We start from the raw sequence: 17,709 nt of genomic DNA on the forward strand, positions 1-17,709 counted from the left end.
AAACCTGGGCTTTTCCTGTAAGCAAATGTTGGGGCAAAACACTTCAGGTGAAATGGAGAAATTTCTTCTGCTCATGATGATTATTAAATGTAAGTAACCAACAATATGACCCTGTTACTATTCATTTCAACAATTGTACAAGAAACCATACAAAATATTGTATGTGAACTGTCACTTTGCTGATTTAAAGATGTGTTTTATTTCTTCTGTTTATATGAGCATTTTCTTTTTAAGTTGTTATCAGTGAACATACTACCAAGCCTGGAGAACAGATCAAGATGCTGAAAGACAAGAAAAAAGCACTAACAAGAAGAGTAAATGCTGGAGATCCAGTAATTCTGCACTGCGATGAGAAACACCATGAGAAGACTGACTGGTACGGGCATTCAGACCAGGCAGCGCTCTTCAAAATTACAGCCAACAAGACATCAGATAACAAAGACAAAATATTTTTTACCTGGGGCTACACACCAGAAATCACTGCAACATGGAATCCTAATAACCAGTCCTTCAGTCTGACCATCAAGAACATGACTGTACCTACACAAGGCTTCTACTACTGCACCACTGGAGAAGGTGTTATAACCGTCACTGGAACCCTTCACATCCTTGTTATCCATGGTGAGAACTTTCACAAACATTCTGGGTTTCATTTATGATTCTTTTCCAGTGATGCTATTGAAGTTGATAATGTGCAGATGTATTCTGTGCAGATTTTGTTTAGAAAAACAGATGCTTTACTTTCTAATATATTAGTTTAAGACCAAGCGATTCACTAATAAATAGTTCTTGCTGTTTAACAGACAAGGCGGAAGTAACAACAGCCGGATCAACTTTAATGATCACTGATCGCTCTCAAACTACATCGGCTCTGGTCCCAGTCTGTTGGACTCTCACACCGATTTTATGTTCAGCCTGCACTGCTCTGACTGCACTGGGTTGCTGCCTCCACCACAGAAAAAGTAAGGCATTATGGAACATTATCTTTAAAATTATTAATTTACCATTTTTATTAAAAGTAACCTGTTTATGTTTTTGCTCAGTTGTTTGCTACTCAGTTAAAATATTTTTTCCTTTAATGTAAGAAAAAAAAGAGAATTCTCACCACACGTACCAACAAGATGGAAATCAGGTAATTCAGCTGATTGTTTTAATAAAAGCTTCAATAAATAAAATATTAACTTCATGCACTTTTTCAAATATCACTTTAAATATGTCTGATTGGTTTCAGCTGCAGGATGAAGAAGGACCCTTACATTACAGTACTTTACACTTCTCCAAACAACAAAGGCGTCCCAGAAATAAAAAAGTAAATCAGCTGGATGATGGAACTGTACATTACAGCACCTTACCACACAACAAAGCCAACTTCAAATAATTCCTGGAAATCTACATTTTGGTGTTTTCTTTACTGATAAATCACACAATATTTGTAACGTTTGCTATTTATCTCTTAGTTCTTCTTATTCATATACCTGTGGTTTGTGGTGTAGAATGTGTCAGTTTGACAGTAAAACCTTTTTTATTAAAAAATTAGATTCAACAAACTTCATTTATTGTCTGAAGTACAACACTGTGAGCTGGTCAGTGGATCATTTTGAGATATTATTTTTGGTATTACACTAGTCCAAATACAGTATATACATTCTTATTTTTCAACCACTGTCATGAAATGTAGAATTAAACACTGTTAAGCTATACAATCCAAGCCTCTAAAACAGCAAAGTGTCATTGACAAACATGAACCCTTTCAACAATATGTGAAAGTGTTTAGTTGTCACATGTGACACACCACAGCACAGCACCCAGTGCACAGAGTGAAATGTGCTCTCTGCATTTAAGAGCAATGTGTGGGGGTGGTACTTCAGTACCTCAGTGGCACCTGGGCAATTTGGGATTCAAACCAGAAACCTTTTAAATAACAGGTCTGTTTCCTTACCTGTTAGGCCACCGCTGATCCTTAAAAACGTGTCCTCTGCTTTTAACCCATCACCTGGCAGGGGAGATACCGTGATCAAGAAGGCGGTTCACCCTGGGCGAGGCTCAGCCATTGCACTCTGGCTGTGCTGAGCCCTAAAAATTCTCCAAATGTGGGAATCTTGACTGCATAATTTCTGATAGTGGGGGACTGCATTTTTGCTCTCCCCTAATTTTTTTAGGGGCAGTGGTGGCCTAGCGGTTAAGCAAGCGGATCCCAATCCATCAAGGTGCCAATGAGGTACCACTGAGCAAAGCACCGTCCCCACACACTGCTCCCCGTGCTCCTGTCATGCCCAGGGAGCAGTGTGCGGGGACGGTGCTTTGCTCAGTGGCATCTTGGTGGTTTGGGATTTGAACCCAAAACCTTCTGATTATGACTCCACTTCCTTAACCACTAGGTCACCATTGCACCTCAACAGGATTAGGCAACTCAAATCAGCCTGCTCTCCCCTCATTCATTAGTGGACCACCCATGAACATGTCACCAGTTCACCATTTTTCCTTCTTTGGACCTCTTGCTTGGATGGTTCTTGATTGGTTCACTGTATACTTGCAATATTTGCCATACTGTGGTCTATATAATTTTGTTCTGACAGCTGCAGAGCAGGATTATCCCACATGCTCATTTCAAAGACAAACTGTTCACTTGCTTGCTCGTTCCCACCCACAGCCTTTGTAGATGGTCTGTAATTCACTTTAGCAGCCAGTGAATGTAGTAATATGGATTGACATAAAATGAACAGTGTGACATCTTGTTCTTCACCATATTGAAATGTGGTCAACATGCATTTAAAAATTAACCTCTAATATCTGAAACGAAACGTTCTCTGTGATACTGTCATGAGAGCACTGTAATCATTCACAATGAAAACTGACATATATTTACTGGGCCTCAGTGTCCATAAACTATTATAGATTGGTTGGTAAAACATTTTAGATTCAAGAAGCAGATCTTTATTATCAATAGTATGAATATTAATTGTATGGCCATGTGATTCAAAATGGGACATCAGAGTGTTTTTTTTAAAACATAAAACTAAGGACTTATTTACAGACACAAAATACTCATTTTGAAAAAGACAACACAACTTACTTAAAGTGCAAGAAACAATCAGTTGAATAGAATATGCAATGTATGAGACGACCAAAGCTGAATCAGCAGGTCCTGTGGAAGGCCGTACTTCCTCAATTGTACATTCTCTGCTGTGCCTTTTTGATGATAAAGATGTTGCTGCCCCACCTAAAATCTTGGAAAATGGTGGAGCCCAAGAACAAGTAGGTGTCACGAGACGAGGGGCAGAGAACCCAGTTTCAAGTGTTCCTAACAAAAAGCAGTTTTCAGGATTCATGGAGTTCAGCACATTCGCCAACGAACAATACGTTCACAATCACAAGAATTGGCCATGACATGAACCAAACTGAGTCCTTCAATACCTAGTGGTGATGCTGGGTAATGCAGGGGCTGATTGAGGAAGACATCTACAGGTGATGAAGCTGATGTGAGCTAAGACAGTGTGATGTTGAAGGCAGACAGTGCAGATGAGCTGAGAGTGTGACAAGAGGTGAGGGCTGACCAATGAACTGGTGGCTTCACAAAAGGTCTCTACAGTTGAATTATGGTGAGAGAAAACAGTGCTGAATGGTGGTTTCTGGAATTCCACTGTCATTTCCACAGTCACACCATATCTGAAAACGTCAGGTGTTTATCAGCTGTTGGATCACTGCAGAAACTCAGGCAAGCTGCAAAAAGGCAAGTTTAAAATCAAATGTGGCCACTTCGTGTATCCGCTGTAAAAGCCATTTTTGTGCTATTAGCACATCAGCCAATAGATTTTTGCTTGACCATTTATGGTGATGTGGTCTACTGCTGGGAGTATAAAACTTTGCCTTTTTACGTGAGCATATGGCAACACTCATCACACACAAGATGAAGAAAATTCTTATGCTTGTAATCGTGCTAAAATGTGAGTAGCATCACCATGTTTATATTAATTTACATTGTAGAAGTGAACCTGTGTATTTACAGTTTCATTTGATTACAATTAAATAAAAACTTTTTAGTGGTTTGCAGTGGACATGCTCTCACCCCTCAAGAGTGGAATAATTTACAAACTGACAACATAACAAGAGTAGAGGCTGGAGAGGAGGTCATTCTGCACTGCAGTGAGAAACACCATTTCAAGACTGAGTGGTTCGGGCACAGACCTGGCCAGGCGCCGTTCCTCAAAGTCAGCATGAAATCAGAGAAAGAGAAACCTGTATTTATCTGGGGCAATACATTAGGAATCAATGCAACATGGAATCCTAATAACCAGAGCTTCATCCTGAACATCAGCAACATGACTCCTTCTACAGAAGGCTTCTACTACTGCACCTCGGGAGAGGGAACTTCTACTGTTGCTGGAACTGTTCACTCGCTTCTTATTAAAAGTGAGTACAAATATTCATATACAGTTACAGAATAGTGAATATTTTATGCCCATGTTTCATGTGTATAGAAAATGTTTTATTTATAATAAAATGCATATGTCTACATGTAGGTTTAGTGACAGGTTTGTGATTGACTAATTCTTTCTTTTTAGATGAGAAGAATTATTTTACATCAACAGTGTCACCTTCTACAACCAATGGCTCTAAAATACCAGACGTGTTGAGTTCAAGATGTTGGGTATTTATAGCTGGTTTGTGTTTAGCTTCTACTGCTGTGGCGGCTTTTGGATGTGGGATCTGCATTAAAAGTAGGTCGTTATGATGATTTTTTTTACATTTTCAAAAACTGCTTGATTTGTGGGCTGTGATGACTTTATGATCTAAGCTGCCATCTTAAATGTTGAAATGCATTTTTTTGCAGTTTGCCTAATTTGACAATTTCAGATATTTGTATGCTAGTCTGTCTCTCTTAACCCCAACAGCAATGGGCTCAGAATGAGTATTAACCAACATGCCAATAAATAGCATTTTGAAGTAAATTTAGCTTGATGTGAAAAGACACATATTTCATAGTTTTAAATAGCCGTTTTTTTACTTGATTAGCAGGTAAATACACGTCTAGGCATTTCTGAATTTTTCCTCAGTATTACTACATTTTCCATTAGCACCACATACACATAAAAATCTGAAGCTATTCCCTACATACATGTTGCATTCTGACAACTTTATTTACTTGTATTCCCTGTACTGAAGTTACCTTTTCTTTTTTTAACGTAAGAAAAAAACAACCAGAGCATAGAGAAATCACACCACACACACCAAGGAGATGGGAATCAGGTAAATAGTAAATTTCCTTATTTAATGCCTTTTATCAACATATACACACACACACACACAGTACAGGCCAAAAGTTTGGACACACCTTCTCATTCAATGTGTTTTCTTTATTTTAATGACCATTTACATTGGTAGATTCTCACTGAAGGCATCAAAACTATGATTGAACACATGTGGAGTTATGTACTTAACAAAAAAGGTGAAATAACTGAAAACATGTTTTATATTCTAGTTTCTTCAAAATAGCCGCCCTTTGCTCTGATTACTGCTTTGCACACACTTGCCATTCTCTCGATGAGCTTCAAGAGGTCGTCACCTGAAATGGTTTTCAGTTGTGGAAACTGGGGAGGCCAGGTCTCAACTTTTTGTTAAGTAAATAAATCCACATGCGTTCATTCATAGTTTTGATGCCTTCAGTGGGAATCTACCAATGTAAATGGTCATGAAAATAAAAAAACACATTGAATGAGAAGGTGTGTCCAAACTTTCGAGCTGTACTGTATATATTGATAATATATATCAACAAACACACACACAAATAAAGCTGTCACTTTTCTGGAAATTTTTCAGCGATTCCTTACACATGTTATTGATCAAATGGCCATGAATGCCTGAATGATTGTTTTTTTATTGCAGGTTGAGGTGGGACGGTACACTATAATACAGTACAGCACAGTAAAGTACAGCGACAAGCTCAAGCCTGACTTGTTTTGCAGTGATTATGTCCTCTTGTAAAAATTCTGCACTGACAATGATAAAACCTCAATAAAAATGTCTAACACAGACTGATTAACTTTTTTTTGGTTGTAGAATGCATTTTTACAACATTTACAATATGATATAAAATTTGCTTCTTTTATTTTCTTGCTTTTATGTGTGTGTGGGGGGGAGGGGTCATGCATTTAATTGATACATATTTAGCATATTAAAATAAATTAGAATGCAGCCGCATTCTATTTACTTCCTTCTGGGTCTGAGAGGATAATGTTCATTCTAGTAAACCTACTAAAAAAAGTCATTACAGTCTCCCTCAGTGTATTGAGACTTTCTACATAGAAGCACAGCACAATTCTGCAAGATGTCTTTCCCTAAAATGGATATTGAGCTGGGGTCAATACTCCCACTGGAACTGTTGATATAACTGTACTATGTGCTTTAACACTATGATAACCATCATTGAAAATTTCAGCAATCTGAGAAAAATCAGAATCAGAAAACTTTATTAATCCCGAAGGAAATTGCATTTCGACTAGCCAAAACATCCAATCCCCCCACACATGAATGCTTAGACACTGTTTCTGGTCAATCTTCCCAATATTACCAAGAACACCATCACACTTTGGCCATCAATTTAAAGAATTGGCTGTTTAAATCAATTTACCAAGGAGAGGAGGCCAACCGCTTCTCCTATAACAAAAGCATGGAGCTGTTCTGTGGAATGTGTAGCATTGTTCAGTTTAACCTGTGAACCTGTGGTGGGACATTTATTCCACCTTCCTGTTAAAGGGTGCAGAGACTCTGATTGTAGGTAAAGCAGGAACCAAGCCCGATCCAGTGGCACCTGGAAATGGGAATTTATATCTACAGGTAGAAAAAGAATCAGGTCATTAAGGCAAACTGGAAACTTTTCAACATGACCATTTTTAATGGATGATTACCTGTCTATTAGTACTTCCTGGAGGTATTTCTGTGGAAAGTTCCAAAATGACAGAAAAGCTTTTCCAATATGATTCAACATGAACTACATTTATTGCCTTAAATTAAGCCTTTGTGGGGGGTCATTTTGAGACGGTATTTATATGATAACAAAGCTTATTTTTACATAATTTGTCATTATATTTATATTATAATTGTGTACAGCAGTCAAAGAAAATGTACAAATCCAGGATAAATGGAATCATTGTTTAATTGATGTAACATTGTAGGTTACAATGAAAGAGACCGACTTAATTAAGAGCTAGAGAGTCATCATATTCAGCTATGGCAGTCAGGAGAGGAGATTCACAGGCCACGGTGAGATGATCCAAGAAATTATCCTTTATTATCCCCACAAGTGAGAAAGTGGAGAGCTGCGTTGGACCAGCTGAAGTAACTCTGATCTATAAACCCTACAAATAGTGTGTAACGTCATTTTGGCCTGTGTGGTTCAGCATAATATAGTGTCAAACAACAGTGTTCCAGCCGGTTGGAACCTTGTTGAGTCACGTTAGACGAAGACAGGACATCATTCGGCAGTTCTAAAATGAGACTGCTAGACACTTTTAAAGAAACCATGAAAAACAAACAATGTTTGTGTTTAATCAGTTAAAATGACAGCATGGTTCATCTGCACAAATAAACCACACATCTCCAACCATCTCTGCAGGACGTCTTCAGTCAGGACCCACAGTCATGGTGGCTGTCTCGGATAGGGGACTGAAGATGGACGCTGACCAGTTTTCTGGCTCTGTATGGATGCATGGCTCCAGACTTTGTGTGACTGACGCCCGGAGGCTATTATTATTTGGTGCCGAATCATCTATTGATATAAAATACAAATTTAGCAGATTTACATTTCTCTTGGTTTGATGAAGGAACCACGTTAAAATGTATTTTACAAAAATATGGTTCTTGGCTCTCAAGTTCTTAAAAATTGGTCCTGGACAGGAGTTCATGGGATCCCGGGCATGGCATTTATCATACCGTTTTATTTCACTTTTTAAGCTTCCAAACAGAATCGTCTCCAATCTTCATTTTTTATTGTGCTTTTAGTGCAATAATAGTAGAAAATGTCTTCTCTACTTTTGTTGTAATGACATCAGTTTCCACTTCCAAGAAATTCCTTCCAATACTCCAATATATGTCACCAGATTATGATCAGGGACATTTGGTTTATATGGATTGACACATGAATCATGAATCACAAACAAAACTTTTTACACCCAACTCTACATTTGTAAAGTCCTGAGCCACTGAGGCAAGGATTCCATGAGACGACTGCTCCACAGTATCTGGAACAGTAGTAGCCTAGTGGGTAACACACTCGCCTATGAACCAGAAGACCCGGGTTCGAATCCCCCTTACTACCATTGTGTCCCTGAGCAAGACACTTAACCCTAAGTTGCTCCAGGGGGGACTGTCCCCTGTAACTACTGGTTGTAAGTCGCTCTGGATAAGGGCGTCTGATAAATGCTGTAAATGTAAATGTAAAGCCATTCTTTGCACACTGCACACTCTTTAAGTCCCTTAAGTTTTGAGGTGATGGTAGCACATCCCGTACATGCTTGACTGGGAAATCTGGGGAATTTGAAGGCAACACCCTGAACTTATGGTTTTAAAGTGAAGTGATTGTCACATGTGTTACACACCAGCACAGCACACGGTGCACACAGTGAAATTTGTCGTCTGCATTTAACCCATCACCCTGTGTGAGCAGTGGGCAGCCATGACAGGCGCCCGGGGAGCAGTGTGTGGGGATGGTGCTTTGCTCAGTGGCACCTTAGTGGCACCTTGGCGGATCGGGATTCGAACCAGCAACCTTCTGTTTACGGGGCCGCTTCCTTAACCGCTAGGCCACCACTGCCCACTGGTTGTGTTCTTCAAACCGTTCTTACATTGTGGCAGGGTGTTGGTCAACAGCAATGTTTTGGTAGGCAGGTACTACATGTCAAAGTGGCATCTCAAGGTTTCCCAGCAGAAGATACTGTATTTGCCAGCTGGCCTTCTTATGATATGTTGCTATGTCTTCCCTAGGTTAGAAACACACATACACACACACGTGGCCATCCTCGTGGCATAATAAGTAATGTGATTTATTGTTTTTACTCAATATTATTATCCAAAACAGTAGTGCAGTGCTGGAAACTCAAGTGCACTCATAATCGGAAGGTTGCAGGTTCAAATCTCGAAGCACCAAGGTGCGACTGAAGAGCCCCTTTTCATGTGCATTAAGATCAGGAATTTGTTACACATGCAAAGAAAAACAATGACAAAAAGTCCTGCGCCAGATTAACTCAACTCAGATGTCAGATGACCTGACATCAAATTTAAAGATTTTGCTGCACTTCGTCAGTGAAAGCTCAACTGTTCTATTTGTCTTCAACCAATCAGTTTTACACACATTACTGCCCAAGGTCTTTCTGTGATCCTGATACTAATGTTGGGATGTACAAAATGACAATATTGAATATCTACATGTATATGTTTATCTTCAAACCTTATATGAGTCATTAACAGAGAGCTGGTGATCCCCTGATCTTTCAAAATAAACTGGCATAAGTGTTCTTCTTTCACGAGGAACTCAACTAATTGATCCTTCATTTTCCTCAGCAGTGTTGGCAATTTAATGATTTGTCGTTTTTTTCAGCCAGAACAGGAGATATTCACCCCACCGCATCCACAATGCAAATGAATCAGGCATGCATGAACCTGCCACTGACTGATTCTGCCCAGGCTTAGTTATGTAAATGTGAAATTTAAAAAAAATTCTCCAATTTCACACCTCGTCCACTGTGTACGCCTCTCTGCGACACGCTAAAAATTCATCATGTCTCAGTCTAAACTGTACTCTCAAAATTACAGAAAGGAGTGGGAATCAAACCCTGAATTCAAAGGCTGGTTGAAGCCTTTTATTGGAGATGCTACACGGGCATACTGCCTGTATATTAAAGCCGACTTCTATGCCAACACATGACAAATCAAAACATGATAACACATTATGAAAGTGTCACCCAGTCCACACTGCCATCAATTGTAAAAAAAATACATTCAAGACCATACAGCTAACCAAGGTTTGTGCCACATGTTGACTTTTCATTGAAACACGGATTCACACACTATTTTGGACCATTTTGAACCAGTGGGAGGAGCTTAGGCTGCACCAATTGAAGTGACACTCCTACACGACTGAGGTTTCATACAGTACGGTGATCCTTGTATCGGACTTTTTTGAAGTCTGCGCTGGGTGAGGTACAGTTGGACATCAAAGCTTCTGAGGGCCTGATCAAGTCTGTGAGCTGCTGATAAAATGTCCTCAAAGGGCCAACAGATGGATACATGAGTCCCAAACCATACCTTGGTTACCTTTTTGAGTTAAAAGCAGCTGATCTTTGTGCCGGAGGATGAAGACAATGTCAGAAATTCACTAATGAGTTGAGGGTGAGATTGCCAGACAACATTCAAGTGTTGCGTTACATGTCAGTTTTCAATGTGGAGGAAACATTAAAGAGCCCTGGAACAATAGTATAAATAGCTAAGATCCTTGCCTACTCCCCTGCAGAGATAGACAAGATGGTCCTGCAATGGTGTCCCATCCCTCTCATTAAATGGAATGAGACAAAAAGCACAATTGGCTTCTGGAGTGAGATTTGCAAGTTCAGTGCTGCAGCTGATATCAAACGTTTTCATGAACCTGCCATGACTGCCCTGTCTGTGATGTCCTGGCCCACAGGGTGGTTGTAGCCTAGTGGGTAACACACTCACCTATGAACCAGAAGACCCGGGTTCGAATCCCACTTACTACTATTGTTTCCCTGAGCAAGACACTTAACCTAACCTAAAGTTGCTCAAGGGGGGGCTGTCCCTGTAACTACTGATTGTAAGTCGCTCTGGATAAGGGCGTCTGATAAATGCTGTAAATGTACTCGAATGCTGAAGTGGAGCGAGTGAGATGAGTGAGTTAAAGAGTAAACTCAGAAACTAGATGTCCCTGCAGAGCCTTAACTCCATATTGGACTGAAGCTGAGAACCTCTAACATAGGTTGACCAAAATGACGATGACGATGAACCTCTAACACACCTTGACCAAAATGACGATGAGCCACTCTTTCTGTGAGTCAGCACAGCCTTTGTGTACGTGGAGTGACATCATTTTTTCACATTTTTGTTTTTGGTCTGTTTAAATTGTTAATGTAGATTTTATACAAAAATAATGTTTTGGTTAAAAATGTCCACTGTTCTTTTGTTTCCGGTGACTTGGACTCTTCAGCAAAATAAAAAATATGTATTTTTGCTGTTCCCAAGCCTGGTTAAAAGAGAAGGGTTGGAACTGTGATATAGGAAAAAAAAACAAGTAACGACAGAAGAAAGTTCATTTGTAGTTCTAAACATACTCTGCCACGGTATTATTCTTATGGTGTCCATTACACTTCTAGTTACTTTTGGGCCAGCCAATAGCTACTTTCCTTTTTGAGGAGTTGGCAACAGTGGTCCCATGATGTATTATGCTTTTCATAATCATGACTGTCCTGGCAAAGGAAACCCAGGTCAATTCACTTTTTTTCCACAATTTTTGTTTCCAGTTTCCAAGGTGCTCGTCACTAAACATTAAATGTCTAAGCATGTGTGTTGAGTGTCTCTCTCTCTCTCTCTCTCTCTCTCTCTCTCTCTCTCTGTGTGTATCATGTGTGAATTTTCTTTCACTGAATTTTTCTCTGTGTGAATATCATCCAAAAGGCGTGATATAGGCGGATATAGGCATGTTAGCCAATAGATTTTTGCTTGACCATTTATGGTGATGTGGTCTACTGCTGGGAGTATAAAACTTTGCCTTTTTACGTGAGCATATGGCAACACTCATCACACACGAGATGCAGAAAATTCTTATGCTTGTAATCGTGCTAAAATGTGAGTAGTATCACCATGTTTATATTAATTTACATTGTAGAAGTGAACCTGTGTATTTACAGTTTAAATTGATTACAATTAAATAAAAACTTTTTAGTGGTTTGCAGTGGACATGCTCTCACCCCTCAAGAGTGGAATAATTTACAAGCTGACAACATAACAAGAGTAGAGGCTGGAGAGGAGGTCATTCTGCACTGCAGTGAGAAACACCATTTCAAGACTGAGTGGTTCGGGCACAGACCTGGCCAGGCGCCGTTCTTCAAAGTCAGCATGAAATCAGAGAAAGAGAAACCTGTATTTATCTGGGGCAATACATTAGGAATCAATGCAACATGGAATCCTAATAACCAGAGCTTCAACCTGAACATCAGCAACATGACTCCTTCTACAGAAGGCTTCTACTACTGCACCGCGGGAGAGGGACCTTCTACTGTTGCTGGAACTGTTCACTCGCTTCTTATTAAAAGTGAGTACAAATATTCATATACAGTTACAGAATAGTGAATATTTTATGGCCATGTTTCATGTGTATATAAAAAATATCTTATATTATATTTATTTTAAAATACATTTACATGTAGGTTTAGTGATAGTTTTGTGATTTACTATTTCTTTCTTTTTAGAAGAGAAGAATAACTTTACATCAACAGTGTCACCTTCTACAACCAATGGCTCTAAAATGCCAGACGTGTTGAGTTCAAGATGTTGGGTATTTACAGCTGGTTTGTGTTTAGCTTCTACTGCTGTGACGGCTTTGGGATGTTGGCTCTGCATTAAAAGTAAGTTATTATGGTGCATTTCTTTATATTTCTGAGATAATTCATATTTCTGTGGGATCAGCCTTAAAGACTGGGAATGTGATTTTATTAATAATAACACAAACAAAGGAAATTGTCGTGAGGGCCAAAAACTGTGCAAACAAAAGGGGAGAACAGAAACAAACCTGCAGGCGTGTGGCGATTGCCAGAACTGAAAACAACTGAACTCATACATTGCACGGTCCACATAAAAATGTTGCACCCCCGATGCGCTGCTCAACAGCACCTTATAACCACCCTGCAGATTGGTGCCAGGTGAGTCTCCAGCTGCACCTAATAGTGACAGAGCCCCCCCTCCACAGGCTACATGCTCGGAACCCAAGCAGCACCATCAGTGGGGGAGGTGGGGTAGACGCGGGAACTTGGGGCTCCTGCCCTGCTCCTCCTGCTTCCTTAAGCACTAGGCCACCACTTCCCCAAACATTACATGTTTTACGTATTAATGTATCTGGTAATTCGATAGTAAGACTTTTACATTTAACATTTAGTCAATCTTGTGTAAAATGCTGAAAATATTACAGCATATAATATTAATTTGCATGTGTTCCCTGCATTGATGTATCATTTTTATTCTGTAAGAAAAATATAGTTATGGGCCGGAGAATTCACAACACAATGTCCAAGGAGATGAAAATCAGGTAATTCAGACAAATTTTTGGCTTTATGTGCAATTAGGTAATCTGTAAATATGTCCACAATAATTCTCAGTTTAACATTTTTATCAGATGTAAGATCCTCATTTATGTAAGTATCTGAATGAATGGTTTCAGTTGCAGGATGAAGAAGGAACATTACAGTACAGTACTTTACACTTTTCCAAGCAACAGAAATGTCACAAAAACAAGAATGCCAATCAAGTGGATGATGGATGCGTACAGTACAGTACGTTACCTTTTCGTGCAACTAATGCATATTAAAATAAATCCTGAAAAAAAACCTCTTCTTATGTTTTTATCTAACAACTTTCCATTGCTCTGAAAATAAAGCATAATATATACCTCATGAGAGTTTTTTTTATTTTATATTATAAATATTTCTCTGGTGCTTTTGTTCTTTGTGATGTGGACTTTACTGCCATGAAATTAAGACATTTTGAAAGTAATTTAATTTAACGCCATTTATTAATTTGATATGTCATTTATTTAAATGTTATTTATTTTTTGTTAATTATTTTATTTGTTAATAATGTGGTACTCAAACATAATGGCAACATTCTTTTTTTCCAGTCATGGTCATTGCATGGAATATATCAGAACATGTCCAATCTAAATGGAATCCCACATACATTACAATGTGCTAGTGGCCTAGTGGGTAAAACACTCTCCTGAAGCAGAAGACCACAATGTCAAACCCCACTTTCTACCATTGTGTCCCCAAGTAAGACACTTGTTTGTAAGTCACTTTGGGAATTGTAAGTCACTCTGGATAAGGGCGTCTGCTAAATGTCGGAAATGTAAATGTAAACAATAAGTAGGCTCAGGAACCTTTATGAAAACATTTATTTATGAACCTTCTCAAATGTAATCTAATAAACACAAATTTTAACTGTGGCACACTCTGACACCCTGCACCTCCTCTGCTGCTACACGCTCATCACACACACACACACACACACACACACTCATCCAAACATTGTCACCTGAATGCTGATCACACACTAATCATCAGACACACCCACTTCACACAACACACCTGTGCACAACCAAATCCCCTCCCTATAAAGTCCCGGTGCACTTGCTAGTGGGTGTCTGATCTCCATGGTTAAAGACTTCCTTTGCATGTGTTAACGTGGCCTTTAATAGAGACATCGGTAGAACCTTTATGGTTCCTTGTCCTTTTCTTTTTTTGGTGACTATTTAAGTGGACTGTGTTTGCTACAATTGGGTTCCTTGCCTTTGTTCATTCCCCATCACACACACTGAACAAAACTCACTGTCTACCTTAACATTCTGCAATAAAAACTACCAAGTCAATGGGTCATCCAATCTCAAGGGTCTTAAAATAGGACTGGAGGACCCCCTGCAATAAGTATAAATGTTTTCAGACATAGATGTTTCCTCTTTATTCCTCACTGTATTTAGATAAGGACCAGATAAGCTTTTGGCTTAAACTCCAGTCACACCCCTGTCTGAGCAGACTGAAACCACCAGTGGCCATGATCTCATTTGCATTTCTGATCACGTTTTTGTCTTCTCTAATCACAGTTTAGTTTCTCATGATTCACCTAATATGTGTCACATTTGTTTTTGTGTGAAAAAAAAAAAAGTCCTAGTAGCCTTACAACTCTCCATTAAATCGACCTTTTCAAGTTGTCAGAGGAGCCTTTTGCCACCAGAAAATTGCTTTATAAACACAAACTAACTGCTTGAACAAGGGAATTTTGAATAGACCATTATAACATGAGAAGTGTCAAGGTCCACGGAACCAGAACGTAAGCACGCATGGGAGGAGACGAGGAACCTCGGTGCAGTGGGACGCAAGGAGGCAGGTAAGTCCCCTCCGACTTAATGTGCAAACGCGAACCGGCGTAAGCCGCAACACCACACGTATGTTGTTGTTCACGTTAGGGTACAATCTAGGATGGGACAGGACTAGAGGAAGGAGTTCAGGAGCGAGGATGAGATAAGGGCAGGAACGGTCTTACTTTTTGGAGAAAAGAGTGGAGCCGAGTCTCGTTGATGTATGTCAATCAATGACTGAGCGGCTGGCAGTGGCCATCTTGCCAATTTATAGGAGTCACGTTACCTCGTTTCCGTGTTGCTCCCAGTTAACTGAAATAATGCTGTATAGTTACAAATCACATTGGCCATCCTTTATCAGTACAAGCGTATGTTTGTGTGTAATTTACATGGTCGCGCCCCAAAACCTTGTAACATGAAGAGGAACAGAAAATCAACCCCATTACCTACATTACCTACATTAGGTAAAGAAGACATTTTCTAATATTACTGATGCACTGAAAGTACAAAACAGAATGTGATCCTGACACCGCATAATAAATATGAACAATGTGAAAGTAATTGTTTTGTCATTGGGACAAACAGCAAATGGTGCACATGAAATGTGTTCTCTGCATTTGACCCATGCAGAGGGGGCAGTGGTGGCCTAGCGTTTATGGAAGCGGCCCCATAATCAGAAAGTCATTGGTTCAAATCCTGATCTGCCAAGGTGCCACTGAGCAAAGCACCATCCCCACACACTGCTCCCCGGGTGCCTGTCATGGCTGCTCACTGCTCACCAAAGGTGATGGTTCAAAGCAGAGGACACATCATGCCATTGAGAATAACGCATGAGGCACAGTTGCACGACATATTGAAGTTTAATAATGATAAACAATACGTGGTGGCTAAAACTTCTGCCTGCCCCAGCACACCGGCCTAGGTGTTGTACGCAGCCTGAGGCTATGTTGTGTATGTTTTAATTCTTGTTACAGTTTATACGTGCCCTTGCTCCCTCTCAGGTCTGTATTTACTTAGATCTTAGGTCTGGAATTCACATACGTATCTACCATGTTTATAGGAAGCAGAGCCATATAGAGTTTTTCAAACCCTCTGACAGGGAGTCAAATGGCAGAAAGTTACCACAGATACCTTAATTTAGCATCCACGCATACCAACAATGTAACTGTAAAAGACGTAAGAAATCCAGCTCTTCTGCTTTCATTGTCGACATGATTTTGAAATCTTTACAGTTTCAGGTCTAATATCTGTGTTCTGCCCTCTAGTGGAGAGCTTCACTATCATGTGAAGTCGGCATAGTGTTGTAGAAATACGTGTTGTAGGTACGTGAAATTAACATCATGTAGCATGTATATTCTCAGCATAACAGGATAATTAAATAACATGTTCAAGAGAAAAACTCATTAAGTCTATTTTACACACCCTAAACCTAGCAACAAACAAGATGGAAGATGGACAGTATAGTGTGTCTTGTGACACAAATATACATCATAAAAGACCACTGCTTTCACTGTTGATGTGTCTTCTGGAGAGACTTTTTGGGGTATTCTATTTGAAATTTCCTGTCAATCATTCTGAAGCTGAAAGTACAGTCACATACTCTTTTCCTCCACAAATTTTACTATGGTTTTGATCTGCTGTCTACTTGGAGTGACAGTGTATTGGCAGTCTGCAGATGGGGGAGGTGGAGTTTCTTGTTTCCTATCATAGAAATAAACTTTTGAATTTTGTCTTGAAATGCTACCCACCAATATGATTGATTATAAAACCACCAGGTGGCCCATATAATACATACTGCAACTTAAAATATTCAAAAATTGGTTCAATTTAAATTGGTTCAATTGTCTCAGGAGTTTTAAAATCTTAAACTCTTTCTGCCATTTTGAAGATGAGTTCAAGTTCAATGCCATTCAGACAGTCTTCATTATCTTTTAATACCCAGGTTTTTAATAACATATTTGTTTAATAAATCTCCACAGAAGAAAAGTGACCAGGCCCCCTGCAGTCCCCACACAGACTAAAAATAGAACACCACTTGGTCATATCACACCCTGAGAGTTTCTGTCCCTGTGTGGTTAAACTGTTCCGACCAGTCAGAAACACGCAAATACCCATGCTCTGCTACAGGATGTGGCCATTTGCAACAACACAAGCATGCAACACCCAGCTTGTACTCTCTGGACAGAATGTTCTACACAAGGGCTTTCTTTATGTAGTAAACTTGCATGTTTCACCATAAAGTCCACACTATACACCATACAAGTACTTGCTTTAATTTTAAATTCAGCACAGTTAATGCTGATAGTTTGCACCTAAAGAGGGTACATGACTGAAGGTACATTGCAAGACCTTGTCTGAATTCTGTTGCTGAGAAACAAATTCTGGATTTGAAAGCTAAAATACACAGTTCATCTGTACATTTTTATTGTTATCAAACCCAACTATTTATTATGAATTGTGTTTTCTTGATTACAGTCTGCTTTTAATGTAATTCTGTAGCATTTTAATGTGTAGATCTTAGTAAAATTAGAAACTGACACGTGTGACCAGGAGAAACAAGTATTTTTTTGGAAAGATGACAG

At 39.4% G+C, this 17,709-nt stretch overlaps 1 protein-coding gene and 1 non-coding gene across 2 annotated transcripts; both read left to right on the forward strand.

Annotated features, from left to right (window-relative positions):
• The first annotated feature begins 1,988 nt into the window (after positions 1-1,988).
• LOC114801485 (U1 spliceosomal RNA) lies at positions 1,989-2,149 on the forward strand. The gene has a single exon (XR_003751536.1). It is a non-coding gene; the product is annotated as a U1 spliceosomal RNA (small nuclear RNA).
• A 9,640-nt stretch (positions 2,150-11,789) lies between these two features.
• On the forward strand, positions 11,790-16,415 carry LOC114800974 (uncharacterized). The gene is made up of 6 exons (XM_028998912.1): positions 11,790-11,850; positions 11,948-12,316; positions 12,474-12,629; positions 13,248-13,306; positions 13,439-13,550; positions 16,393-16,415. Exons 1-6 carry the CDS (start codon positions 11,790-11,792, stop codon positions 16,413-16,415), a joined length of 780 nt encoding a protein of 259 aa, XP_028854745.1.
• Positions 16,416-17,709: the final 1,294 nt, after the last annotated feature.

The sequence above is a fragment of the Denticeps clupeoides genome, chromosome 12 (assembly GCF_900700375.1).
Source record: "Denticeps clupeoides chromosome 12, fDenClu1.1, whole genome shotgun sequence".
Taxonomy (NCBI): domain Eukaryota; kingdom Metazoa; phylum Chordata; class Actinopteri; order Clupeiformes; family Denticipitidae; genus Denticeps; species Denticeps clupeoides.

What these genes read in the sequence shown, in the direction of transcription:
- LOC114800974 (XM_028998912.1), top strand. Translation starts at nt 11,790, where the DNA reads ATGGCAACACTCATCACACACGAGATGCAGAAAATTCTTATGCTTGTA. An exon ending in ATGTTGGCTCTGCATTAAAA is followed by an intron (nt 12,630 to 13,247) that starts GTAAGTTATTAT and finishes TTATTCTGTAAG; the next exon opens with AAAAATATAGTTATGGGCCG. An exon ending in TCCAAGGAGATGAAAATCAG is followed by an intron (nt 13,307 to 13,438) that starts GTAATTCAGACA and finishes GAATGGTTTCAG; the next exon opens with TTGCAGGATGAAGAAGGAAC.